We start from the raw sequence: 26,763 nt of genomic DNA, 5'->3' as shown, positions 1-26,763 counted from the left end.
CCCTGACAGTGATCATCTTTGAAAAAAAAATGCAGGTATGATTGAATTGTTTTGTATTCTTATGATAATTTATATTATTGTCAGGACATTGACTATTATGGGGCTTCACCATTTGTGTTTGTTATTTAAGAGGTGACGATCTCTGAAATAATGAACACTTGTATAAAGACATTATAAGAGGTGACAATCTCTAAAATAATGTTCTAACCAATAGAGAACTACTGGCAGATTTGCTTGAATTTAAGATCATGTTGTGATGGAGGCATTCCTATGAATCACAACTTGGATAAAGGAAGAATTTAATTATTCTCCGGATTTTATCCTAAGTAAGGCATTCTAGTAATGGATTGTTGGTAGAGTCTAGATCTTGGACAAAATCAAGATAATGTTGTGACAGTGACATTTCTAAAACTCTAGACATCACAACTTGGGTAAAGGGAGAATTTAATTATTCTCTAGTCTTTATCCAAAGTATTGCATTCTATGCAATACTGTTATCACAAGTTTAGGTAATACTTCATATCACTAGCCTTGTCAAACATCCTGTGTTACAAGCCTAGGTGATTTGATAGTTTGTATTGTGAACAATGCTTAGTGATTTGATCACAAGCTCAGGTGATAGCTTATATTACAAGATTTGTAATATGATGTGTTTTTAGATATCATTTGTATAATGATACATCATGCTTGAAATTCAGAAAGGTATAGAGTGCATATCTATGCTTAGTCATCTCTATTGATGTTGCTAGATATTTCTCTATCACTTCAAGTTAAGAGGGAGTGTTAATTCCTTGTAACTTTGACAAGACAAGTGTTCTGATTTTAAGATCAGTCTGATCTGGATGCAGGAGTTCCCTTAAAGTATTGGTCAATAAAACATATTGTCCTCTCTAGACAGATCGACATCTTCCTTGTGACTTTTATAAGCCTTCTTATTTACTAGTGTGGTTAGCTAGTTACTAACCATTCGTAACTCTTGGAATGGACACCAATCTTGAGGAAACAATTATGTTGTTAATTAGGCCTCCATTCAGTGGACTTGTTCATTCAATGAACATGCCCCTTGAGTTAGGTATAAGGGAGGGCTAGATCTAGATGAGTTTTAGATCATATTGTGATGTTGACATTGCTCATGGGTCACAAGTTGGATAAAGGAAGAATTTTAGTATTCTCCGGGTTTATCATGTATTTTGGTAGATCTTAAACTCAGGATCTTGTTGTGATATAGAAATACCAGTTTCTATGAGTCACAATCTGTATCTTATCACTAGTAGCATTGATTTGTCATATCAGAGATTGAGTAATATGACATTGTGTTATGTGTTCTATGATATCACATACTAAGAAGATTCAGACAGATATAGAGTATTAATTCTTTCTTATCCATCTATATTGATGTTGCTAGATATGATATCTCTCTGTGTGATTATCAAGTTAAGAGGGAGTGTTAAGTTTATAACCTGATAATCACCAGGTTTGAAAGTGTAGATCGCACTATCTCTTCTATGTTCTAAGTATCTAAGAAAGGCTTTGTATTTATACTTATAAGTTTCTCCTCTAGACGGTGACCACCTAGATTTCTTAATATTAAACAAAGAAACTCACACAATGTGTTATTCATTAGTTAATGTTTGTTTATCTTGCAAATTGCTAGTTTTAGGAGGAGTTATTAAGCTGACCAAGGAAAGGGACATGCCCTTTGAGGGTGACGTCCTTTGGTCTAGATATTTAGAGGGTTGTGAATACAGTTTAGAAGACACACAAAACAATAGTCTGCTCTTCTAAGTATTCTACTTCCTGTGATTTATTCTGAGATTCTCCTCCACATTCAAAGATTGTATTTTTCAGTATTGAATCTGCATATACATAACAGCAAGTTCTTCTATACTCAAAATTCTTTGAAGACAATTCTCAGCATTGAAAGACTGGACTACAGGTCTGATTTAGAAACAAGGAATTAGTAGAAACTTTAACAATATGAATCCTCCTGCAAATCTGAACTCTCCAAAAGATACACCATGAAAAATTGTGCAGTAGAAATTATATGTGGAAGCATCAACTTGCTCCCCTATGACTCACGGCTGATCCCTTCGAAAATGTTTCACCACCAATTGTCCAATGTTATTAGCTGTATGAGACGAAGAAATAGATAGGCTGCGAAGGCCCACGTTTTTGAGACCTAAGATGGATGTGGTCAGTATTGAGCCCGAGGTTACTTCTTTTGCAGATGATGTGTTGGCACACTTTACAGAGTGCGATGCTTTACCACAGGCGATTAAAGATCATTTGAATTTTGATAGGTTCTTGACTCAGAAACGAGAGCATTCTAGAGCGAGGCCGAGACTTGAGAGATAGCAACCTTGACAAAATGAGTTACAACAAGTTGCCAGTAAGATGACTTTGGAGCACCTTGATGGAATTGGGAAAGTTAAGCTCGAGCATGGATTCATAAGCTCGATACATATTTGGCTTTGCGTCCTTTGAAGTGGATGCTATTAGATTTGGAGTGTTGCATCTGGAAGGGGATGCTTATGACTGGTGGTACCATGGGTTGGTTTCTTTGCTCAAATCACTTCCTACCAGGAGTTCGTGGATCATCTGATCGAGAGATTTGATAGGAAGGATCCGGAGGTCTGCGTCTGTGAGTTGGCTCAACTGAAGCAGTCTGGTGGATTGGAGAGCTACATCAGTGAGTTCCAGAGACTTTCGGTCATGGTTTATGATATTTTGGAGCACAGACGAGTGATGCTATTCATGGAAGGATTGACTGAGCCACTCCGTGGATGGGTGAAGCCATTGGACCCATTTTCTCTATAGTTAGCGATGAGGAAGGCGCGTGACTTGGAGTCCTCTTCTCGAAGTAAGGTTGCTTCGAAATCTTCTGCTCTCCCGCTTGATGATGAGAAGTCCCCACTAGTTGTTGAGGACAAGGGCAAGTCAGTGGGGAGATCTGATGACACTTCTAGAGATGATTTGAGGAGGCATCAATTTTGCTTTTGGTGCAAGGGGCCTTTCTCTAGGGGTCATACTTGTGCATTAAGGCCAAAGGGAGCGGCGAGTTGTGGTATGTGGGTTTACGCTGATATGATTGAGGACGAGTCATCACAACAGCATGAGGATGTCGATGAAGATGATCATACTAATGAGAGTTTATACTGTGATAACTATTTATAGTTTGGTATTTGACTAACATGTTCAAGATTTTCACCAAGTACAGACTTTTCCTGAGCCTAAGTTGGATTGTTTCCAGGATGATTGGGTGGGCATAATGAAGGATAGTGTGTTGAGATTTCCTATGAATTGGCCAGTTAGTGATGTTCCAACTTTTTCATCATCAACATAGATATTCGGTGCCATATTGCAGGTTATATTATGGTTGTTGATAATGGCATTGGCATTTGGTTTAGTGAGGATGGGGACATCACTTGCTTCTTGTGGAATCTCGGTGGAGGTTTTCGTTTCATACTGGATTGTTTGAGGACAAGCAATTATGGGGAGGGAGGACTGTAATGTCCCCATTTTTGGTCAGTTTGTGCAGTTGATTGAGTTAGCTCATCATAGCGACTCTTGTGAGCTGACAAAGTGTTTTGGGGGTCTCAGTTGATTACTTACTATTTTTAGTAAGTCTAATATGGGCAGTTGCTATTTTCAGCAGCGCAGTGGATGGCTTAGTTAGTCGTCACTTGTGGTTGAACAGGTTAATAATTACATGAGCTGTTATTTATCTATTCATTGAGTTGCATTATTATAATAATATTTATATTATTATAATAATGACTTAAAGAGATATTTCTAAAAAGCAAGTTGGAAAGTTTCTAGTGTTGAGTACTTTTGGGAAACTTCCACATTTTTTGAAGTGGAATTTTATGGAAGCTTTTGCCAACGAAAAGCTTATAAATGAGAGCTCTTTTCATTTGGAAAAAGCACGCTTGAATATATATTTGCTTTTGTTATCTTTGTGGCTTTTTTTAAGTTTTGATTTTCATGCCCTTGCTGAAGTATAAGGGTCTGAATTCTGGGATGTTTCATTGGATCTACAGCTGAAGTATTGTAGACTCAAAACTAAGATTTAATTCTAGGATTGCTTTGCAAATAGTGCTGAGGTAAAACTATTTGCTAATTTCTCCTACTGTTTTACTATGGCTAAGGAGAAGATTAATTGTTGGAGCTGATTATTTTCCAACCTATTGCTGAGGTATAGTAGTTTTAGAATTTCAGTTGTGTGAATTAATTTGGGAGTCTTCCATTTCTGCTCTTTCTGTAGCTTGAAAGACAACTACTATGCTAGAAGTTTGTGATGATTCTTATTTGCATTTGGGAGTTTGATATCCATCATCCTTGGATCAGTGTGAATGTTATCTGCAATTACAAATGCCTAATATCCTTTCTGATTGGCGTGATTTCTGTCCTATGTTTGGCTATCAAATCCCTGCCATAAATGTCAAATTGCTGCACATTTGGGCAAGCTTTCAGTGTGGTTCGATCTGCATATATAAGGTGAACCCGATTGCCCAATTGGGTTGTACACATTTCCTTGGTTTGGGCGATATTCGGATCTGAATTTGGGTGTGGTATTTCAGCCCAGTTAGATGCTTCAGTGGCCTGCTATAAGGAGTGACTTTGATCTGCTTCAGTGGTATGTTAAATCTGCATCTAGTGAACACTTAATCTTTTGAAATTGGGGATCATTTTGGCACTGCTGTAGCAGTACATCTTAGGCTGTGATTGGTGGAGAAGTTTGATACTTTGCCAGGTTCATTGTTACATTTTACATCTCATTGTATGGGTGTTTAATAAGTATATTTAAGCAATGAATAAAGAGGATATGTTCATTTAATTGTGTATCATTATTCTGATATCAATTGAAATTGTGTATGCAAAGTTTATTTTTGCATAAGTTGAAGAATTTGGTGTTTGTTGAAGTTATAACCAGTTGGGGTTTTTACACTTGGAGGTCGGTAGGATGGAGTAATGGAAGGCCCTTTGTACTACTCATCCAAGTAACAAGTAGTGAAGGGGAAGATGAGAAAATAACCAGGGAAGGTCAGTTGACACGTGATCTGGTAATGGCTTGGGAAGTTGCGGTCGATCAATACATACAAAGGGAATTTGTGAGAGAACGGTCCTGGAAGGTATGGTACGTGACGAACTTTCGATGCCACCAGCAGTGTACGATCTCTTGGGAGAGATCCCTCTCCTATTAGCACGCAATTTGTTACGAGTGGAAGAGGAAAGAGCTCAGACACAAAGGGAATGAAGGAGACAACAAGTACTATAGCAGTTGCGAAAAGGAGGACCAAGGAACGCAAAGAACGTGAAAATTCCAAAAAGGGAAACTGATTCATGCCCTTGATTGCAAACATATATTCCAGCGAGTACAAGGAGAAGAAGCTAAGGCAAAAGTCGCCTTGAGGATACTATGTCTCCAGCAGCAAGAGGAGAGACGTAATTTGAAGGGAGGACAAGGGGATTCCACGAGAATCCAAGAAGGGTTGATCGAGCATACAATTGAAGGTATAGCAAATTTGGTCATCTCCGAGACACTAGCAAAGAAGTTGGGATACAAAAATCCAGAGACGTCTACAGGGAAAGATCTTCGACAGGAGCAAAGTTAAGAAGAAGAGGATACTTTCAGTAGCTCCTCCTCGAGAGCGAACTTCAAGTCGGGAGAAGGTGTTCCATTGGGAGGAGGTGTTCCATCGCGAGGAAGTGTTCCCTTAGGGGTTCCCTCCAGAGGAAGTGTTTCATCGAGAGGTGTCTCGTCGAGAGGAAGTGTTCCATCGGGAGGTGTTCCATTGGGAGGAAGTGTTCCCACAGGAGGGAAAAAACCTCACATAATGGCAATAGACAAACAAAAATTACCAAGGTTCATTAGGGATGGCTTGGAGGACCCTGCTCACCATTGCAAAACATGTACAACAATATGGCAAGCAAACGGAGAAAATGACACTACAGAATTGCTAAAAGCTTTCCTGGCCACACTAAGGGGGTATTGCCATTGATTGGTATACCGTTTTGGAGGCAACAAAGAAAAACACATGGAATAATATTTGTCAGCCTTCGACAAAGAATTCAGACTCCTCAGGGATGATGATGAAATAGTAATGGAGATTTATAACACACAGTAAGGGAAGAGTGAATCCGTCAAAGCCTACAACAGAAGAATGAAAGAGCTGATAGGGAAACTAGACAAGAAGCCGACAGATGGACTAAAGAAATGATGATTCATCTAAGGATTAACACCGTCCCTCAAGAGAAAGATGAAGATAGTGCCACCATCAACCTTTGGGGATGCATGTACCCGTGCCATGGACATAGAAAGCGAGAGTAAAACTTCCAAGGCAAGAAGGCATGGAAGCGCGTGTGAAAGTTCGAAGGAGAGTGAAGAAGAATCCAAAACCATTCAAGCCCTGAGAAAAGACCTGAGGCGATTGATGAAGGAAGTGGCAGGGAGTAAAGAAGAAAAGAAAGAAGGGAGAGAACTTTTGTGTACTGAGTGTGAAAAAGAAGGCCATACAAAAGGAGCATGCTCGAAGAAAACATTTTGTGAGATTTTTCAGGTACTGGGGCACGCAATTAAAGATTGCCCCTACAATTTAAAAACAAGGAGCTCTCAAGTATTCTTGACCCAAGGGAGCAATCTACACCCCCCTCCACTCCGCCGAAGAACACATACAAAAGCCTCACTAGGAGGATACAAAAATAACAAGAGAGGAAGTAATAATAATAGCAACAACAACATCAATAACAACACATCACAACGTCAACTCCAGTATGATTCCAAGGGGAGGCCGATGATCCACTGTAGGAGATGCAATGAATGGGGACATTTTGCACGAGATTGTCAAAGTGATGGCGGACAAAATGGAGGAATGCTCTATAAATGGTGTAAATATGCTAGACATTGAAGATCCAAAAGGCAAAATTCTTGTAGTCACCAGGATGCAAGCCAGAAAATTAACCTATCCAGATGCCACTATGGAGATCGAAAGATTTCAGGAAGCAAAGAAAGACATTCAAGATAGCATGGGAGCTAGAAAGGCAGAATCTTCAACATCAATGGGAAGCCGAGAAAGTTGCAATACAGGAAGCCTGGAAAACAGAGAAAGTTGAATTGGAAGGCAAGATCACCACATCAGAAGCCAAGAAGATGAACGCTTTAAGGGTATTGCAGAATGTTCGAGCAAAACAAAAGACAGCTAAAAGGGATTTGCAACGACAATGGGGAGCTTCGAGTACAGGGATGTCCTCCCATCTTTCTTGAAGTCAAAGTTCTTTTTGTTGTTTTCATGTTCAACAGTCTTTCTAGAAGACGATTTCTTTTTTGGGGGACATAGATGTAGTCGGAATAAAGTAACTATTATGTTTAGTACTTGTTAAAACTAGTCGGGTTGGGTAGTTAGGAGGTGAGGGAATGCATCGGTTGGTTTCCAACCAACTGACCCTTCTATAAGTACTTGGAATATTGTCAATGTACTCATGTTGATTTTGGTATTAATAAAGAAATTATTTCCTCGCCTACTAGTATTACGGTATGAATGGTATATTCTGTGTTCTACTTCATATGTATTTCAATTACATTGTTTTGTATAATTAGCACATCTTTGTGAACTTGAGTGATATTTCCACTCTACAATTTTGATATGATAATAGAGTTCTCACAATCGGAGGTTTAAGCTTGTGATAATTTTATTTTCAAATATAAATGCATATATGTTATCGTCAAGAATGTTGTCTCATATAGGGATATAGTCCATATATCTCTTAGACGGGAGCTGCATCTTATGATAAAGAATTTATCAGAATGCAAGCATAACTCATTTATGATGCCATAGGCAAGTTTGGGCAAGAAAGATGACAATACTACAAACCAAATATCAAATGAGAAAACACCCCAGAATTCATCTACGAGGACTAGCATGGTCGAGATGAAGGGTGTGTTTTGAAAACTGTTGAATTGTGGAAATACTCTTGCATGATTAAGAAAACATAACAGCAACAAATAATCACATCTAAATAACTAAGTCGGCTCATGGTAGCCCAATGTTTAGATCTTTTTGTCTAGTTGAGTGATGGGTTGATACTCTGATACCAGGATACTCAGTGGCTTGATAGGGTGTCCCATGTCTAATCTCAAGTAGGGAGGGCCTTTCTTAGTTGAGACTATGTGGAGATGTTTAAGGGTCTGTGGTTGGTAGGTTAAGCCCTTGACAATTGCTTCTCCTCTCCACCAAATGCAAGACTTGTTCAAGATAGAGATACAATCTGCATTCGATATCTTTTGGTAATGGGCATTTTACTTTTATGATATTTGAAATCTCAAGTTGAAGAAATTGTTAGATGGTTTATATCGTTTAATTAGTTTTTCATTTCAGTGCCCAAAAATTAGTTTCCTTTTTAAATGTATTAGGAAATCAGTGAAATTAGTTGATTTTTCAAGTTGATCATGAAATGTAACTGCTTGTATGAGATAGGCTTACTTGATGGATGTTATAACTGTCCTTCCTATGAATAAAAATATAAATGTATGTTTTATTTACTTTTAATTGTCATAATTAGAAATGGAAAAAGGGATGTTACAATGGTTTTGTTGCCCTAAATGGTATTGGTTATTATGATGCAGTGATATATCTTTTGTGCCCTAATCAATATATGTGGACTAACTGAAGGTTTTGCAGACACTGCCTTCGGCGAATTCCGGTTTTGGATTTTAGGGCATTGCAAACTTTAAATCCTCAATTTAGTTTTATTTGATTATGCCTTCAATTGTTAGTTATGCTATTTTAGTTAAACTGATTGTAATCATTAATCTCTTTTCGTATGAACATGTAAGATAACTATTATAATTGCCTTCTCATGAATGTGGAGTGGTAACTGTATTTTTGATGATATGCTAGTTGTTAGTTAAGGCCTCGAAAAGGGGATGTTACTTAAATCTACTCCAAGTGAAAGATTGAGGAAACCATGCAACACTCCAAAGCAATAACAAGTAATTCACCATGAAGAACCAGCAATGAACTTTTCCTTACTTTGAAAGTATCATAGCAACAATTTGATCAACTCTCTCCCTTAGCTATCCTACTCTACTCTAGCTCTCTAATCTCATCTCCTAAACTAATTTCCTAAGCTCATGAACTACAAATGAGAAGGCCTTGGCCTTTTATAGTAGTTACATTACAATGAAGGGCCAAGATCAAGATCAAGGTTTGATTTCTTCCCACAAATCCTAAGCAGGGTTGCCAAATTTACGACCAATTACATGAAGGCACCAATTCATGGGCTAATAAGAAAATTACGATGATTTTCCCAACCAGTGAAACACTTGGCATGATTTGATTGACTGTGCTTGAAACTGAAGTTTTCTAATTGGAGGAGGCAATCAATTGCCACCTCGTCATCCATATCATGTGCTTGGACTCTTGGCCTGTAGAAGGTACTTGTTAAAATTGCAAAAGTATCTCTTAATGTTTGAGATTTCTCTATCCTTCGATATTTGCTCATGGAATTGACTTGAATCAGTGGCATCTTCACGAACCTGTGAACTTGAGCTTTCTTGATTCTCCTTGAATATGACCTCATGTATTTTGGATCTTCTGTGCTTTCCTGAATTTGCTCTTGATTTCAATCTGAATTTGTGGGTTGATAGCTTGAACATGAATATTTCCTTCTCACTTGAGTCCTCGGGCTTGCTCCATCTTCTTGTATTATCCACTTGGAGTTTTGAGGCCTTGATCATCGCCTTGCCCTATAGATTCTCCTTCTAGCACTGATTTGTATTGGCATGAAGATGGAGGGTTATGTCTCTGATTTTCCACGATGTTCTAAGAATGAATTTGAATTCAGCCCTCCTTGAATTCAACTTGCAAAACAAAGGAGAAAAGCATTAAGTTTGTGGAAACCAAAATCTGAAATTAAAATCACATCAACAACAAACAAAATTCATCCCACTTAGCGTTAAAGTTCATTTCTCCCACAACTCTCCAATCTGCCCATTTGATTTGTTTTTCATTTTACATGAGGACAATAAGGCTAAAGGGAAAAGGGGAAATTCCGAGTCAGGAGGATTAATGTGGTGGAAATTGTCAAGAGGATTTTCACGAGTTCCGAGTTGGGAGGATTAATGTAGTGGAAATCCTCAAGAGGATTTCCATCCGTGAAAATTCTAAACTTTAATGATTTCTACCAAATTCCTTTGGCGCTTCATTTCTTTCCATCCTTAGGTTGCAAAAATAATTCATGTCGGTCAGCTTTGGCGATTATAGAGGATAAGAGTTAAAACCAAATATGGTGTAGCCCTCCTTTGTCTTAAAACCTTCCAAACTTCATCCTTGTTGCTCAAGTTCATCTTAATTCAACATCCTTTACCTCTAACACTTATTCATTTCAGCACAAAGCGAAAAAGGAGGTAGTTTTGGTTTGAGAGGATCAATGTGGTGGAAATCCTTAGCCTAAGGATTTCCACCAAGAATGATTTGTTCAAAACTTACCCCATTTCATCATTCCTTGGCAATTTCTTGTTCTATCTTACTCATGGTGTTGCCTTCTGACCATAAATCAGATTTTGAATACCTTAGAGGGTGGTGGAATTTCGGGCGTGGGAGGATAAATGTAGTGGAAATCCTAAACTTTAAGGATTTCCACCAAGTTCACTTTTGCCACTAGACTCCTAAAACTTGCCATTTCGCACCCTCAGGCTAATTCTTTCACTAATTTTCGATTTTCTATGCCCTAGCATGATCTTGCATCAATTTTGAGCTGATGAGGAGAAGGGTGGAAATCCTTAGTGCTAAGAATTTCTACTGAACCTGACCGAGATAATTATCCTTAAGAAAATCACTGTTTTTCCTTCTCTTCATTGTTATAGCATTGCATTGATTAGTTTGCCACCGTAATAAGAATCCCCCACAACGCTTGCACATCACCTGCCCCAAGGGGAAATTTTGAGATTTTGGGGGAGAAATGATAGCTGGTGGAAATTTTGCTCCCACCATACAACATCCTTGGCATACCCGTGCGCTGCCACACTCCATCATTGTATGACTTGCATGTACACTATATACCTTTGAATCCCCCTGTCTATTGTACAGTCCCCTACTCTACTCTACCTTGAAGGTTTTGCAAATGGGGTTGCAATCAAAGTGGGTTTAATGATGGAGGGAACTCCATAGTTAAGTGTGCTCAAACTGGAGTAGTATTGGGATGGGTGACCTCCCTGGAAGTCCCTGTGCTTCACCTCTGTGAGCATCACCTAAATCCAATCCATGTTAAGTGTTCCATTCATTCTCATGAGAGATGGGTTCTGTGAACCACTACTCATGAAATATGTGGTCAATGTGTTTGACTCAAAAACTACATAGTTCAATCTAGATAGCAATATAATAATTAGGTACCAAAGTCAATTTAATGAACTAACAAATGAACTTAAAGGCACCTGGCATATTTTTTAATAAGCTTTAATTTACTTAATTAATAGTTATAAAATGAATAACTAGCTTATTAATTTCTCTAGATGATCAACACCATTCCTGGGTGATTACTTCCTGAACTTGATCCCTCGGTGCCCTGCCACAAATAGCAACTGGCCATAAATGACTTACTAATTGGTCTCAAACTGAAAGCTCTGCTGAAATCTCCACAACTCCATACTGCTACCAACTGTTCAGGTTGTTCAAGTCCCTGCTAACTACAATAACCTTGACTTTATCGATATTGTCACTTACTACAAATAGTAAGTGTGCCAATTTGATTCAAATGGAGAGCAAACCTGAACATCCTTGACCTCAGGAGTGGGAATATAGCTTATGGCCCGACTAAGTAAGACCCTCTATCCACCAGTTTTAGCCCACAAGGGCCAATGATAGGCTAATCTAAACAAACTTTGATGCTCACAAAAAAAGGGGATATTACAGAGGAGTTCAATTTTCAGCTTTGGATTTTATAATTCTTTTCAAAACAAGTCGACCAAGAAGCTTCTTCATCACATCTGACACAGCTTAAATGTGTTTTGCTTTTGATGAAGGCTGATTTTAATAAGTAATAATTAATTTCCTCCAAGAGTTGGTGCTCATATTCAAATCACATGAAATAAAGACTTGGCGCCAACTTTAAGACGTAATAATAATCCATCTTATAGTATTATTAATAAGGTGAATTAGTAATCATGAGTTTGGCCTATTAAATAACTCCAAGAAGTCAACCCTGAATCTAGATATTCACAAGTCAAATACCCAAGTGTCCCGCCAAAAGTGGTAACTGAATGAGCCAAACAATAAATGCAAAGGCAGGGACCTTTTCCCAAATAACATTGAAGAGAAGTGATGTCCCTAGTGCTCAGGTGACAACATGACTCTATCCAAGGACCCCAAACCAAGACATTAGCCCACAAGGATCAAAATGATGGATTGACAACTCAACCACTGATACTGACTAGAAAGGTGACATTATGTAGAATTAGTATATCTTTCATGGATGCAAAAATGCCTCTATAATGTTCATATCCTTTATCATCATCAAGAAATGACAAAACATGTCATGGACCAGATTCTACAATCCAGAGTTCACGAGAAGGATACTTGTCTTTATTTCTGCGAATGTTTTCAATATTGTCATCCTAATGTGTACTCCTACTGTCATCAAGATCTTGGAAACTCTCTATAATCAGGTGCACTACCTCTTTCTTAGGTGTTGTCTTTGGGAACTAGAGGTACCAAGATTCTCATCATCTCAAGTAAACAAGAGGTTACAAACAACTTGATTTCCTCATCGCAATGCCTGAACCATTTGTTTTGTTCCAAGGGGGTCCCAAACCTTCTTCAATCCATTTAAATTTCAAGCATGTTCAAGGTATCGTCCCTTGAGCATTTAAGTGCCAAGCTTGTTGCCTGCTTCATATGATCTTGCCAATGGTTTGATATCTTCTGTTCCCATGATTAAAGTTTGTTGACATTTACCTAAAAACTGGCAGGGCTCTGATACCACTTGTGATGCCTGCTTATTTGACTTTTCACTGTCTTTGCTGTTTTAACGAGATAAATATGTTTATGAGGATTATGGACTCAATTGAAACAGTATAATGACTGTGGGCAAGTTTCAATTAGTAGACCTTGTAAGAATATTAGATTTGTTTCTTGACCATAATATAATCTGATGTAGATTCAATATAATGTCCCCCAAAAAATTTGTCATGAAACCATTAGGTCTTATAATTATAGATGTATGCAGGGTTATCTGTGATTGCTATATTCACCACCTTGATTATCGATGCAGAAAGTATCCTTTGACCTTGTAATAATAAGATTGCTTTGTCTAGACTGTTCCTTTAGATCACAAGTTTTGAATGTCTCTGAATCAGAATTCTGATCCCTTATCATTCTATCTGTTATGTCTCCTGGTAAGCATGCAATCTTGTCGATATTTCTGAATAGTGGCCCTTAGGTTTATGCAATTTTATGTGAGAGGCTTGTGCCTTGATCTGGTCACTATATCTGATTGTAATTTGTCTGTTCTTGCAATAATGAAGATGCTCTTTCTGCTTGTCAAATTAATAAAGAATAGCCGAATAACCATATCCACTAATTGACTTGATTAAATCGAACTAAACTATTAGTTAATAATAATCCCAATGGACTAATTAATGTTTGCACCGAGTGATTGCTACAGTTGTTGGACAGTGGTAGTCGTTTTGGAGTGAGGACACCTTCCTTGTGCTATATGCCGATTGAATGGGTTATTAGTTATTACAGATTTGTAATGTCCCTTGGTCAGTGATAAGGCATGAGCAACAACTTGTCTTCGTCAATCTGTTGTATCTTCCCTTTGAAAGCGATTATGTGCGAGGCAATTTGTGCCTTGGAATGACCTGTTACCTCTCTTTTATTGACAACGATTCATGCCTTGCTAACAGACTAGGGCAAAAATGTCTTTGGTCTGCCAAGTCATTGGACCATACAATGATCTTTTGCTTGTTTGGTTTCAGAAATTAGACAGGGTTGTTATGTTTTATGCCTGCCATTAACTAGTCATTTATGTAAGAAAATGAATGAGAAAATTTGGTTTGTTTATTTATATTATTTCTTCAAGCAAATATCCACTGATTTAAAAGATAAAGAGAATATCAATTTTTTTCTTCATTAAAAAAGCAAAAATAAATGAAAAATGAAAATTGAAAACTAAGAGGAGGAAATTTAGTATTCTACATGTTAAAAGAAAAACAGGTATGGGAAAGCAGTAAAATTAAAACCATTTTGGAACTGAAGCTGCTGTTTTAAATGATCGTATACAGTAGAAAGCATCTTTTAGTCCATCACTCCTCTCATAGAACTCTTGGAAATACTAGGTGCTCAATAAAACCAAAGATGGGCAGTCATTTTCCCCTCACAAAACTCTTGGAAATACTAGGTGCTCACTAAAATCAAAGATGGGCAATAATTTTCATGCCAGGAACTCTTGAAAATATTATTCATGACATGTTTTCTATCTGATTTTGTTTATCAACATTTTTAACCATGTTTAGTTTCCATTTTTAGTGTCACATATTAAAATTTCCATGCTTGTTTTACACATCAATAATGATCAATGTTACATCCTTTGATATTTATGTTTAGACATCACTTTTTCCATGCTTCACACTGGACGATTTTAATTGTCAAAGCATCATCTCTTGGTGCTTGTGTTGAGGCATACTGGCTTGTTCATCATTCAACTGACTCTACTTTCAATGTAATACATAGTGCTTGTATTTTTTTGTCAAAGATCTGAAAAATATTGGGGACCAACCTCCCAAAAGCAAGAGTAGGCAACCACTTAAACTGTAAGAAATAGATTCATAACAGTAATAGCGGTTTTCAAGATCTGCTATCAGTTCTAATCTCTCAGTTGCTCATGTTTGAAATTGCTGCACCTTATTGTCACTGTGAATTAATATATTTGTTTATATGCAATATATCGACTTTTAGTCTCTCAAACACTGTGCTTATCAGCAGTATGTCTTTATGATGGGTTCTAGTTAACAGATTGTTTCTCTAAGAGTTGGTGCTGACAAATGACTTTTTTGTCATAGATAGAAGAGGTTCTTGGCAAGGAGGCTGCAGAGATTTTTATGAAACACTATTATGTAAAACCTGTTGGAAATTGTGACCTTTCTAGAATGAGTGATCCTCACAATGAGTTCAATGGGAAAAATGTGCTGATCGAGCGTGAAGGGATCCCGGAAATGGCATCAAAATTAGGCATGAATGTAGATGATTATTCTCAGATTCTTGGAACATGTAGGGAAAAACTCTATTTAAGAAGGTCCTCCCGTCCTCATCCACACCTCGATGATAAGGTATCTTCCTTGAATTTTTTGATTATGTTGCAGTCTTATGCTGCTTGATGATATGTTGCACAAGATTTGCTTATATTTGGTGGGCAGGTCATTGTTGCATGGAATGGGCTTGCTATTTCAGCTTTTGCACGGGCTTCTAAGATCCTGAAAGCTGAGCCAAAAGAGATGAAATATTATTTTCCTGTTACTGGCTGTGATGTGAGTTTCAAGTTCTTACCACTTTGCTGTATTTTCTCTCTGAATGTTCATTGCAAAAATTATGTTCTAATGGATCCTGGAGAACTAGGAAAATGTTACTCCATGCTCTCAGGATATGTATGAAGTAAAAATAACTTTTATCTTTCTGGAATGTCTCGATACATTATGTTCTTAGAAATTAACTGTGACCAAAAATCGTGCAATCCAAAGCTTGTAAACTGCTTGCATTATTTTCATTGAGTTATCTTGCTTCACACAAACTCTTTCAGCTCCATCATGTCTAGTTCTAATATGCGACGCGAGCTGCACTACTACTACAATGTAGATGCATGTCTTTATGGTCTTGCTGGTTGAATGTCTAGCTAGCGAATAAGCTATGTGGACTGCATGTATGTACAGAACAAATGACAACTTGATTGTCCAGTGAGTACTTCTTAATAAATTGTATCCTGTTCTCAAGGTAAGGGTGAGATCTGATGACCCTAACTATTCTAGTCTACTCACTTACCAATAATGTTATTGTTTCCTTTGAAACTTTCCTTTTCTTTGGTGCATAGATGCCTGTACCCTGCAAATTTTATTTTGAAATTCTCAGCACCTGTTGTTTGACACAGGTCAATGCCTATGTGTTGTGCTTTTAAAAAAGTGGTGCAAACTTCAGCACAATTGGTCAGAGTCAATAAAAAAGAGGAAGATCCTTTAGTGTATGAAGTCATTTCTCCTCAACTACCAGTGTGAAGATTTTGAGGAGTTTCCATTTACCCTTGATTTGAAATCATCAGACAGTGCTTAATGCAGTTCATTATTTACATTGCTAATTTATGTTTGATATGAGGACCCCTTCTCGGAGTCTTTCAACGACCAATGTTTAACACTCATTATGCAACCAAATTAATTCAATTGAAGGAAATGGTATATAATTCATAATCCATTTAGTAATTAACATTTTTTAAGCCTTGATTCCTTACTTCTCTCCTAAATTCATCCTAAGGAGAGTGTGGATGTACTTGTTGTAGGGATCTTGACAGCGGTACATTCTCTGTATTTACTCCACCTTTCCCTAGACACCATCTATCAATGGGGTGAGTGGGGATTTACTTGTCATAGAGATCTTGACACCGGTACATTCTCTGGATTTACTCCGCCTTTCCCTACATGACACCATGTCACCATCTATCGAATCCTGGATTTATAGCAAGAGAATAAGGGGACAGGCTATAAACATTCTAATTTCTTTGCATTACAAAATAGATAGTCGTAAAATACTTTACATAATCTAATTACTGTTACATAAATATTTCCTATTTGTAATTATTTATATATATCTGTATATGTATAATATATATAATATCAATACCATATATATAATCCTGATATAGGACCATGCTTAATGCGACCTATAATTAAATATATAACTAACGATATTAACACCACATATACAACTACCAATATTAACACCACATATATGTGTTGTTCCACAATATATTCCTTAGTTCTTCCATATTAAAATTAGTAAAATATAGCTCTTTAATATGTTTCAAAATTGCTAAACCTTAATATATCATATTTGATTACCAAGAAAATATATATATATATATATATTGAGATTCACATTACACACACACACACGCATATTGAGATTGACATAATTTATCAATATGTCTTTATATATCTTTATCTTACTAAAGTATATGTACATGCCTTTTCATTTCTTGTATTTTGTGTTGGTTACCATACTTTCCTAACACCTTTATATCTCCCTTGTAATGATCAGAGTTTACTAATTTTGGCTTTACCATATCAACGCTCCAATTCACATGATTGGTTATTTCAATTTCCCTTCTCGATGATCCAAATGGATTTCTGAAGTTTTTAGTGTTTCTTGTCTTCAGTGGTAATGTGATTAATTTCCCCAGCAATATTTATAATGCAATGGCCGGGCAGGTTGTTTCATCCATCGATGATGTTATCCACATTATCATTTAAGTGATTGTATTAATATTAATACATATTTATTTTTAATACACTAAATATGATTGTACTAATTGTATTTTTATTTATGCATCTATACATATTGATTATTGATTGACTTAATTAGTCTAATAATAGATCAACTATCAATTGATTAAACAAGTACATGTATTATTAAAATTAACACATTAGTATATACTATATACATCAATGAGAGTGAGAGAGAGAGAGAGAGAGAGCTACCCCTAGACGAGTTTAAGAATTTTTTCCCAATGACAATAATGAGCAATAATGTAATTCTGAAGAGCTCATCATTTTTATTAGAATAATGTAATATATCTAATTATTATTTATCTTCTCATATAATATATATATTAATATATAATCATTATTTAAAAATGTAAACATTTATAATAAAAATACAAACTTATTTGATAACAATCATAACAGCGACTGGAAAGTCACAACCCAATCTAAAAGTTGCGATCTTCATGCCCCTGCAGGCATATATGGGGCAACCATAGCAAAGGAGGAGGAGGAATATTGAACAGGAATATTCAAGGGACTCACCCAAAAACAAAGGATCCAATCAGCAATCTAATCGGCATTTGTAATGTCCCCTTTTTAGATTACTTGGAAACTACGTGGGTTTTAAATGTAAAGTGCAGTTTATATGAAATATGATAGTGAATTATGAAACAATTTAATGAAATATTAATATGATTGGTAATTACAAATGCTAGAATAATGGAGACACACTAATGAATAATAATGTAGTGGTAAAAAAGAATATATATGACTAATTCCGAATGCGACAATGGAATAAAACTGATAGTTCAATTCTATCGCATTTACAACAATGACTGCTATATGTGCTTGGCAGTACGAAAACAATATCGAATTCAATATATATTGCGTACTGGCTAGCTCTGATTTAGCAATATAAGTTATGTACATTACCCTGTGGGCTGTCTCTGATATACAATCTGATATGTGCTGCAAGTTGCAGGGTGATCACTTAGCAGAAGTATGCCATCTCAAGTATTCTATTATGATTTATGCAATACCTTGTATAGGAGCCATCTTTGATATAGCAATAAAGTATGCCATCTCATATATTCTATTATGTTTTATGCAATACTTTGTACAGGAGCCATCTTTGATATAGCAATAATGTTATATGCTCTTTGCCTGCACTTAGCAACCGTCTATGCTTTTATTCAAGCAGAATCCAGAAAGAGAGTTATGTTTATAAAATGAATTCTCAATGTTTGCTTTGGATACCCAATCGGCTTGGTATATATACACTTAGTCATAGGGTCCGCCGAAATTTCGGCTTAAGGTTTGAAACTCGGCGAACCCATAAACAATGGAAAAAGTTTGTCGAAATTCGTTATAATATTCTTATGAAGCCGTTTTTGGATTTCTGGGCTAAAGCAGCTTCTAAAATCATTGATGTAAAAATCGCCTGAGGAGATTAATCGTCTAGGCCTGCAAAAGTTTAATTGGGAAAAATCGGGAAAAAATCGGGAACTAAAAAACCACTAAATTTTAATAAAAAATGCGATTTTTTTACAGAATTCAATGTTTTTTTGCATCTAATGACTTAATTACTAACAATACATAAGAAACAATCATGTTTAGATATATATCAATGCAAAAAGAGTTATTAATCGGTAAATTACTAACAAGTAAGTAGTGACAAGTTGTAAATTACTAACAACTAACAAGTTCACAAGACATGAGAAGTATTCTCATAAATAAAGTGTCAAATGTAAAGAGTTCAAATAAGCACATCAACATGACTACAAATAAGTACAAATGTCAAATACAGGACTACATCTTCCTCTTCCCAGTCACTTTACTAGCGAGTGCGGGAGAGGGTAAAGCTTTAGAACTAGAACCCCGCAGGGTTTGTGCCCGTGTCTATGTCTGTGCCAATGCAGGAGATGGTGTAGCTATAGAACTAGATGTCGGTATCTCCACATTCGTTGCGCGCAAGATGTCAAGGTCCTCTGCAGTAAGCTCAATGTCATCATCCTCATCATCGCCCTCCTCGATGTCATCCAAATCGATGTCATATCCAGTTCCACCCCCTTCCTCCTCCGCAGCCTCCTCCGCGGCCTCCCTCTCTAAATTGGAGATGTCCTCCTGTGTAAATAAGGGAGCCTGCTCCCGTGCCGTCCAATCATAATAAGGATCTATCTCATCCAAATCGATTGGCCCAGGAGGATCTTGTTGCGCCTTTTTCATGCGCAATTTAAGATTATATTGCACATAGACCATGTCATTCATCCTCTTTTGGGACAACCTGTTTCTCTTTTTTGTGTGGATGGCCTCAAACAAACTCCAGTTGCGCTCACAATGTGATGCGCTACAAGGCTGTGATAGGATTCTGAGAGCAAATTTTGCAAGATTTGGAGTGCTTGCACCCCAAGTGGTCCACCAAGCCACTGCATCACAAAAATTGTACAAGTTAGAAAATACTAATAGACAACAAAAAATGAAACATAAATATTAATTTAGCATTTGAGATTCAGAAGTTTGCAAATGTATTACTTGGGGTTTGTGTAAGCCTTGCTCTCTTGCAGAGAGAAGTGGAGAACACCTTGCCTCCTGCTGAAGTGAAGATCTCCTGCTCAGCGATGATTTTATCTCTTGTTTCCTCGCTGGTTACCATCTTTTCGACGCACTCACTTAGGCCTCTGATGACCTCTCCATCAGGATCTGCATATGTACCATCAGCCCTAAAACCAAAAACCAAAAACAAATAAGTCTTCCAATTTTAGTACACACCCAACACCCTACGAAAGCAAAATGAACTCAAGTGTTCGTTAACTTAAATTTGAGTAAGAATGAGCTTACAGCATACCTAAAACGTGGGTTGAGGAAATATCCTGCTGCATGAATGGGTTGGTGAAGCTGATTATTCCACCTTCTATCAATGATCTGCCAAATGGGTTCATATTTGATGCTTTCCCCCTTGTAGTAATTTTTGACAGATTCTTTGGCCTTGTCCATGGCCTCATATAGTTCACCCATTGGCGTTTGGTCTCCATCAACCAAACGCAAAACTCCGACTAAAGGCTTAGACACCTGCAATATAAATTTGAAATTAGTTGACAAGTTACAAAATTATTATTTACTTGAGTTACAAACTTAGTATGTTATAAAGTTGTAAAGTGTAAACTAAAACTTAAAGTTTTGTAGTTACCTTTACTATTTCATCAGCCTTATCTTCAAAATATTTATCAAACACAATCCGCACAACATTCTCTCCTTCACTCTTCTTTGAAAATGTGGAAGCAAGCCATTTTTTGGAAACAAACATTTGCTTCAAAGAAGCCAAATTATCGAGAATGCTTTGCAATGTCAAAAAAATTGTTGCAAACCTTGTGACGGCAGGCCTGACAATTTCTTTGCCATCAGTGTGCTCTCTCATCAGGCTAAGGACCCATGGGTGATTGTATATGTATTTTGTCACCCGCCTTGCATCCTCCATAATTGGAGTGACCCACTCAAGTTTGCCCATGTCCTCCAAAAGAAGGTCAAGGACATGTGCTGCACACGGGGTCCAAGAGAGAGCGGGGTGCCTCTGCTGTAGGAGTTTTCCTGCCAATTGTAAAAGCAAATACTAATTAGTTTCCAACTTTTCAAATATATCAAACTATTAAAAATTCTTGTTGTGAAATTCACAATGCACATGCAACATAAAATTACGGTTTACCTGCTGATACATATGCAACAGCATTGTCTGTGATGATTTGCACCACATTTTCAATGCCAATCTCTAAGACCATGTTCTCCAACATCAATGCTAACGTCTGAGCATTTTTTACCTTGTTGGAGGCATTGATTGATTTCAGGAACACCACATTATCATTACAGCAGGCCAAAAAATTAATTATGGTCCTGCTCTTCCCATCCGTCCACCCGTCAGAAAGAATGGTGCAACCAAATTTGGTCCATTCTTGTTTCTGTTCCTCAACAAATGCTTTGGCCCTCTCAACAACATTTCCAATAAGCCTACAAAAACAAAATTTAGTTATGTCTTAGATTCTTAGTAATTTAAAATTGATTTAGACTTTAGTAATCAACATTCTAATTTCTAGATAAATTAATTAAAATTTAGAACTAAGTAAAAAGTTAAAAATTAAAAGGAAATCGAGTGTAATAAAATTATTTGCTTACCTGCCACCCAACACAAAACGAGAAGGGGACTTGTACCCCTTTCCTGCAACTGTCAACCCTGTGGCCAAAGCCTCCCAATAGGGACTGTCAACAACACTAATAGGAAGGTTGTTGAAAACCCAGAAATCTGCTAGTGCATTGTCCAACTGGTCATGGACCTCCTTATTCCATCTAGTGGCCTCTAATGAAGGTTGTGCACCAGGTGTGTGCCTCGGCACAAAATAGCTCCCTATCCCAGAAGCACCTGCTGATCCTGATGGTGTGGAAGTGCTAGGAGGTGTAGGAGTGGGAGTGGGAGTGGAACTCGTGAAAGAAAAAACACCCTATTTGCGAACATGCGGCCCACGATAAGAGCCAGCCATGCTCTCAATGGCTGCCTCCTCCTCTTGAACATCAACGAAACTGCCCTGGGTCTCTGCTATGGCTGCCCTGACATGCAATTTATTCCGCTCTCTTTGCAATTTTTTTTGCTCTCCAGCTGCGAGCAAGGCATTTGCAAACCTTTTTATTTCTTCTGTTGTATTCTCACAAGGATTCGTATCATGTTTTGAGATCCCTGCGATGTGATATTTGAACCGGTAAATGCCCCCGGATATTACTTTTTCACATCGAATGCAAATCACTTTGGTTGGTTCATCGGGTGCTTCATAGGCATATTTCCATGCTTGATCTCTCGCATTCTTTGGCTTCGTGCCAATGTAGCCTGAGGGGCATGGAGTCAATGGCCATTTGTCTGCCATTTAAAACTGCTGCGGGCTGCCTACACATACAAATTTAAAAAATAAACTATAAATAAATTATAACAAGATCAAAGTTAACAGTTAAACAAAGAATTCAAGCAACATTCCAATAACAGCACCAATAAATTGAAATCCAAATAACATTCAAACAAACTAGCTGCTAGGGTTTCAAATTTTTTTTAAAAGGGCAAATTTTTAGCATAAATTCGATCTAGAATGGAAAAAAATGCAAATGAATGCATTTAATCTTGCTTACATTCATCAAATGCATTCCTAACTAATTAGGAATGTATTTTTATCCATTTACATGCAAGAAAAAAAATACAATCTCTTGCAAAAACAAAAAACAAAGATTCAAATCACTTACCTAGTAACGAAGAAATCGAATCAAAAGGCCTCCAAATGCACTTGATTCTGCCTATTTCTTGCCAAGAACTCCTTCTCTATCCTCTCCTCTCCAAAACACCCTAAGCAATGTAAAAACATAATGAAAAAAACGTGTTTTTTCGTCACTTTATGTGATTGCCGGGCGTGGGCGATTTTTTTGCATCTGCGATTTTTTGGAAAAAATCTGCAAAAAAAATCGCGATTTTTGGGGCGACTAAATCGCCGGCCCCAAAAAATCGCGATTTTATCTCGTATCGCCGATTAATCGGCGATACTCACATCTATGTCTAAAATAAAACCCTTTGTTTGCATATCTGAAGCAAGGTTAGGGCAAAAAAATCATTGACAAAAAGATTGTGTTTGGCATCGTTGGAGTGTCGTGTCTGAAGTCGTTCATCTTCTCCATTGTTGTCTATGTTTACTTCACTCTGCAACGTGCATTTGCTTTACTATGCATTTGTCTTCGTCTGCTTTGGTTTGTCTGTTTTCTCCATTCGCTTCCTATTTACAGACCTGTGCATGTAGAGTTTGCCAAAACACTTCATCTGCAATGGCCATTTGCAGCCAAAGGTTTTGGCTACAATAACATTTTTATATATTTGTTTAGCTTTAAAAGTTTAGTAAGATTATAATAATAAATATTTTTTTTATTATTATGTTTTAATTTTTTATAAGATTATAATAATAAATGTTATGTTTATTAAGTTTTTATCAATAGTAAATATTTGTATCTGTATGTATTTATTGACAGAAAAACATTTATTTTTTGTGTATATTTTATATCTATTTATTTATTTGTTATCAGTAAAATATTGATATTTTATATGTTTATTTATGATTATTAATTAACTTATTAGTATAGTACTTTATTATTATTTTTAATTTTGTAGTATTCACAGCTTTATTTTATTGGTAAAGATTAGATAAAAAATTATTATTCTTTTATTTTAATTCTCTTTATTAGCAAAGAAAAGTAAAAAAATATCATAAGCTATAATTGTTTCCACAAAATTACAAACCCTTCAGAGTTAGGAATCAGGGTTATTTGTTTTCGTTCATTCTTTCAGTCTGATAATATATTCTTGCATATTTTTAGAGCCAAACCCTTGCCTTCTCTTGTCTTTTTTTTCTTTGTAACAGGGTCTTGCATGCAGGTGTTCTATTAGATCTATGGTTTTGTTCTCATCAAATCCTTCATGGTATCAGAGCCAGATTTGCTGTAGCTTGTTCTTATTTGAAGGAAAAGAGGAATCAGGGTTTTGTTGGTGTTTTAAAACTACCAGGCAACAAAAATATCTGACACTAGGGTTCAAAAGACACAAACAAGTCTAAGGGTTAGCTACTTCCTATATTCAGCATGAATTTCTTCAGATCTGGACCAACTTCAATAGCATCTCAGGGATTCTCCACTCTTTTGGCTCTGTAGGACTAGGGCGGGTGCACCTCTCAAGGATGAAATAATTGGATACTTGATATTTTCTTCATACTTCACTCATTCACTGATATTCTTTTATCATACTTATCCCCTATAGTAGATGTTGGTCACAATTCCTCTTGGTTTTACAAATAATTCTTAGTTGCAACAACTAACTATAACATACAAAGATTTATTGCAAACAAGTGCTGACCATCAATTCAACTCTTCATACAACAAAGTAAAGATTGATCTGATTTTAAATTTATGCTTGTGCAACCATATGAGTTCTTCAATATGCATTTGAACTGATGATCGATGCCTTATCCATTGCTATACAGAGTCTACCCAGTAAAGCTTTGACCTAATTAATTGCCTTACAATTAATTTTTATCAGCAGTTACCCTAAATCCCATTCTTATCAATATCCCTCTTATATGACTAGAAATCCTATCAATTTATCGAAGCACTTACTTAATTCCTTGAATTAAAAGTAGCAACAAATTGATATACAACTTATCCTAGTTGCATTAAATTGTGTGAACCTTGCTCATTCAATCTCAACATAACCAGCAAACAAGAATGGAGACAAAATTTAGGGACACAGATATTGCAGAATTTTCCTTGTATTAAATTTCCTTGAAAATGATACATATATTGGTATAACTCAGAATAACTCAAAACTAGACAACTGAATCCTTCAATGCTCCATGTATTCTCAGATTTGCAAGAATGAATACATCACCAAAATTTTACACAAAGACTACTAGACCAAATGTAACAATAGCATCATACTAAAATTCTACAGAATTCGAACCCTTCCTTTAGCCTTGGGATCTCATTTATATAGCATGAGATGCAACAAGCTACTGGCATAGAGGAAAAGGACAACTGACCTTACAAAAAGATTTTACAAAAGGGGCCAAAACTGTCACTGGCATAAGAAGACAATAACTTTGTGTTCGCTTGCACTTTACAACAAAATTTCTCTGTCACTGATCTTCTTGTGGTGGGACCATTTCTGTTGTAACCTTTTGCTGTTGAGAGGCTTCATTTAATGATTGGTCTATTTGTATTTGTTGCCTTTCTAACTGTGGGACCATCTGATTTGCACATGATGTATCAGGTTTGGATATTTGAAAATTGACTACAACTCATTGCTCTCCCTCCAAGTCATCAGATCGAACTGTCATATCCACAGTTACAACTGGCTATTCTTTTGTCAGGTTACTAGTTTACATAGCCATGTCTGTTTTTTCAGTTAATTGATCTTCTTTTCTTTCTTCTGGTGCATCAATTATTCATGATTCATCCAGGGCCACATCTTCTTCAGCCTCTTCAGATAGTAACTGATTTGTCTAACCAAATTCTGTCATCCACTTGTTGAAAAGTGCATCATCTAGCCAATTGAAACTCAATACCTCTTGCTGTTTCTTCAAGATACCTTCTCCTAATTTCTCTATCTTTCTTGAAAGAATCAAAGAAAATCTGCACCTGTACAACTTCCTTAATGGTCTTGGCAAACCATATGTGATCTTTTCATTTATGACATTATTTAGTCTGATGCTTATTAATTCATCTAACTCCTTCGCCCATTCTTCTTTATTCTTTAAATAATCTACAACCTTGAGTGCATGAGGAAAAAACCCAAAACTTCTACCAAGGTATTTTGAAAAATAATTACTAATTCTCCTATGTAGCACATTTCTCTTATTGTCAAAATCAGAAAGGCCTTTAGTCATATCAAATGTTTTCTCTATTGGTTCACAAGAAAAACTAGTAATTAAACAACATAAAATAGTGACATCACTGTCCTTATTGATCCATTTGTTCACAATTGGCCTCAAAACTGCCTCATTGTTTGTCAGCTCATTCCACATATCTGTTAATTTTGACAACTGTAAACAAGAAGCAGGCGAACCTCCCTTGTCTATTGGATACATGATTGTATCTCTTATCTTGTTTTCATACTGAACATCCAATTCCACATGCATTGACCATAATTTAGTCTCTTCTTCTTCAAGCTCCTTAACTATATATAATTGGGGTTCCTGTGGGGTATTTGGCATTTCTATAATGGGAGTTGTGTTGAAAGGTGCAACTGGAGGATGAGGAGGATAAGTAATCCTTGGCTGACTAGATTCTACACCTATTTTTCTTTTCCCCTATTATTTCTCCATTTGAGCAGTCATACCTTCCATATGGTGTATTCTCCTTCCTCTTTCTTCATATGCCTCTAAAACCCTTTCAAATTTATTATTCAATTCCAAGAATTTGTTCTTATCCTTGGCAGAAACTACTCCAAAATCTGCCATTTCTTTGGTCATCCTGGCAACTTTGTCACTGTCTACCTCATCTACCCTGCAGACCATAAGACTGCCTATATGCTCAAAATCTGAAACCTCTTGAATTTTGGCTTTATCTCTTTTTTGAATGGACCATATTACCAAGGTTTGATGGTCATTACTATACTTTAACCCCTTATGGACTTGTAAGACTTCTTCCTTAGTCTTAAACTAGGTGTTTTTTGCCTTCTT

At 36.6% G+C, this 26,763-nt stretch overlaps 3 protein-coding genes across 5 annotated transcripts in view; 1 reads left to right on the top strand and 2 right to left on the bottom strand.

Moving 5' to 3' along the window:
* Positions 1-26,763, top strand: part of LOC149540894 (catalytics) — a 186,231-nt gene that overhangs the window by 97,204 nt on the left and 62,264 nt on the right. For all 3 annotated transcript variants that reach the window (XM_089801959.1, XM_089801957.1, XM_089801958.1), the window contains exons 10-11: positions 15,059-15,325; positions 15,413-15,523. In XM_089801959.1, the coding sequence (XP_089658085.1) occupies positions 15,059-15,325; positions 15,413-15,523 (378 nt within the window). The remainder of the gene's footprint in view (positions 1-15,058; positions 15,326-15,412; positions 15,524-26,763) is intronic.
* On the bottom strand, positions 19,394-21,045 carry LOC149540896 (uncharacterized). The gene is made up of 4 exons (XM_089801953.1): positions 20,709-21,045; positions 20,367-20,590; positions 20,054-20,241; positions 19,394-19,947 (listed from the first exon to the last, which is right to left on the bottom strand). The coding sequence occupies exons 1-4, from the start codon at positions 21,024-21,026 to the stop codon at positions 19,421-19,423; spliced, it is 1,257 nt and encodes a 418-aa protein (XP_089658079.1). The 5' UTR covers positions 21,027-21,045; the 3' UTR covers positions 19,394-19,420.
* LOC149540895 (uncharacterized) lies at positions 21,087-22,425 on the bottom strand. The gene is made up of 3 exons (XM_089800302.1): positions 22,187-22,425; positions 21,686-21,988; positions 21,087-21,520 (listed from the first exon to the last, which is right to left on the bottom strand). Exons 1-3 carry the CDS (start codon positions 22,423-22,425, stop codon positions 21,211-21,213), a joined length of 852 nt encoding a protein of 283 aa, XP_089656428.1. The 3' UTR covers positions 21,087-21,210.

The sequence above is a fragment of the Cupressus sempervirens genome, chromosome 9 (assembly GCF_028749045.1).
Source record: "Cupressus sempervirens isolate cs-2001-9-10 chromosome 9, ASM2874904v1, whole genome shotgun sequence".
Classification (NCBI taxonomy): domain Eukaryota; kingdom Viridiplantae; phylum Streptophyta; class Pinopsida; order Cupressales; family Cupressaceae; genus Cupressus; species Cupressus sempervirens.
This window is presented reverse-complemented; position numbering and strand designations above follow the sequence as displayed.

Bases quoted from the DNA above. Each gene is read 5' to 3' on its own strand.
- LOC149540896 (XM_089801953.1), bottom strand. From the start codon at position 21,026: ATGGGCAAACTTGAGTGGGTCACTCCAATTATGGAGGATGCAAGGCGG. The intron at 20,591-20,708 runs GTAACTACAAAA...TTTATATTGCAG, and splicing joins AGGCTGATGAAATAGTAAAG to GTGTCTAAGCCTTTAGTCGG. The intron at 19,948-20,053 runs GTAATACATTTG...TTTGTGATGCAG, and splicing joins AAGGCTTACACAAACCCCAA to TGGCTTGGTGGACCACTTGG.
- LOC149540895 (XM_089800302.1), bottom strand. From the start codon at position 22,425: ATGGCAGACAAATGGCCATTGACTCCATGCCCCTCAGGCTACATTGGC. The intron at 21,989-22,186 runs GTTTGCAAATGC...TTCTTTCACGAG, and splicing joins ACAACAGAAGAAATAAAAAG to TTCCACTCCCACTCCCACTC. The intron at 21,521-21,685 runs GTAAGCAAATAA...TTGTTTTTGTAG, and splicing joins CGTTTTGTGTTGGGTGGCAG to GCTTATTGGAAATGTTGTTG.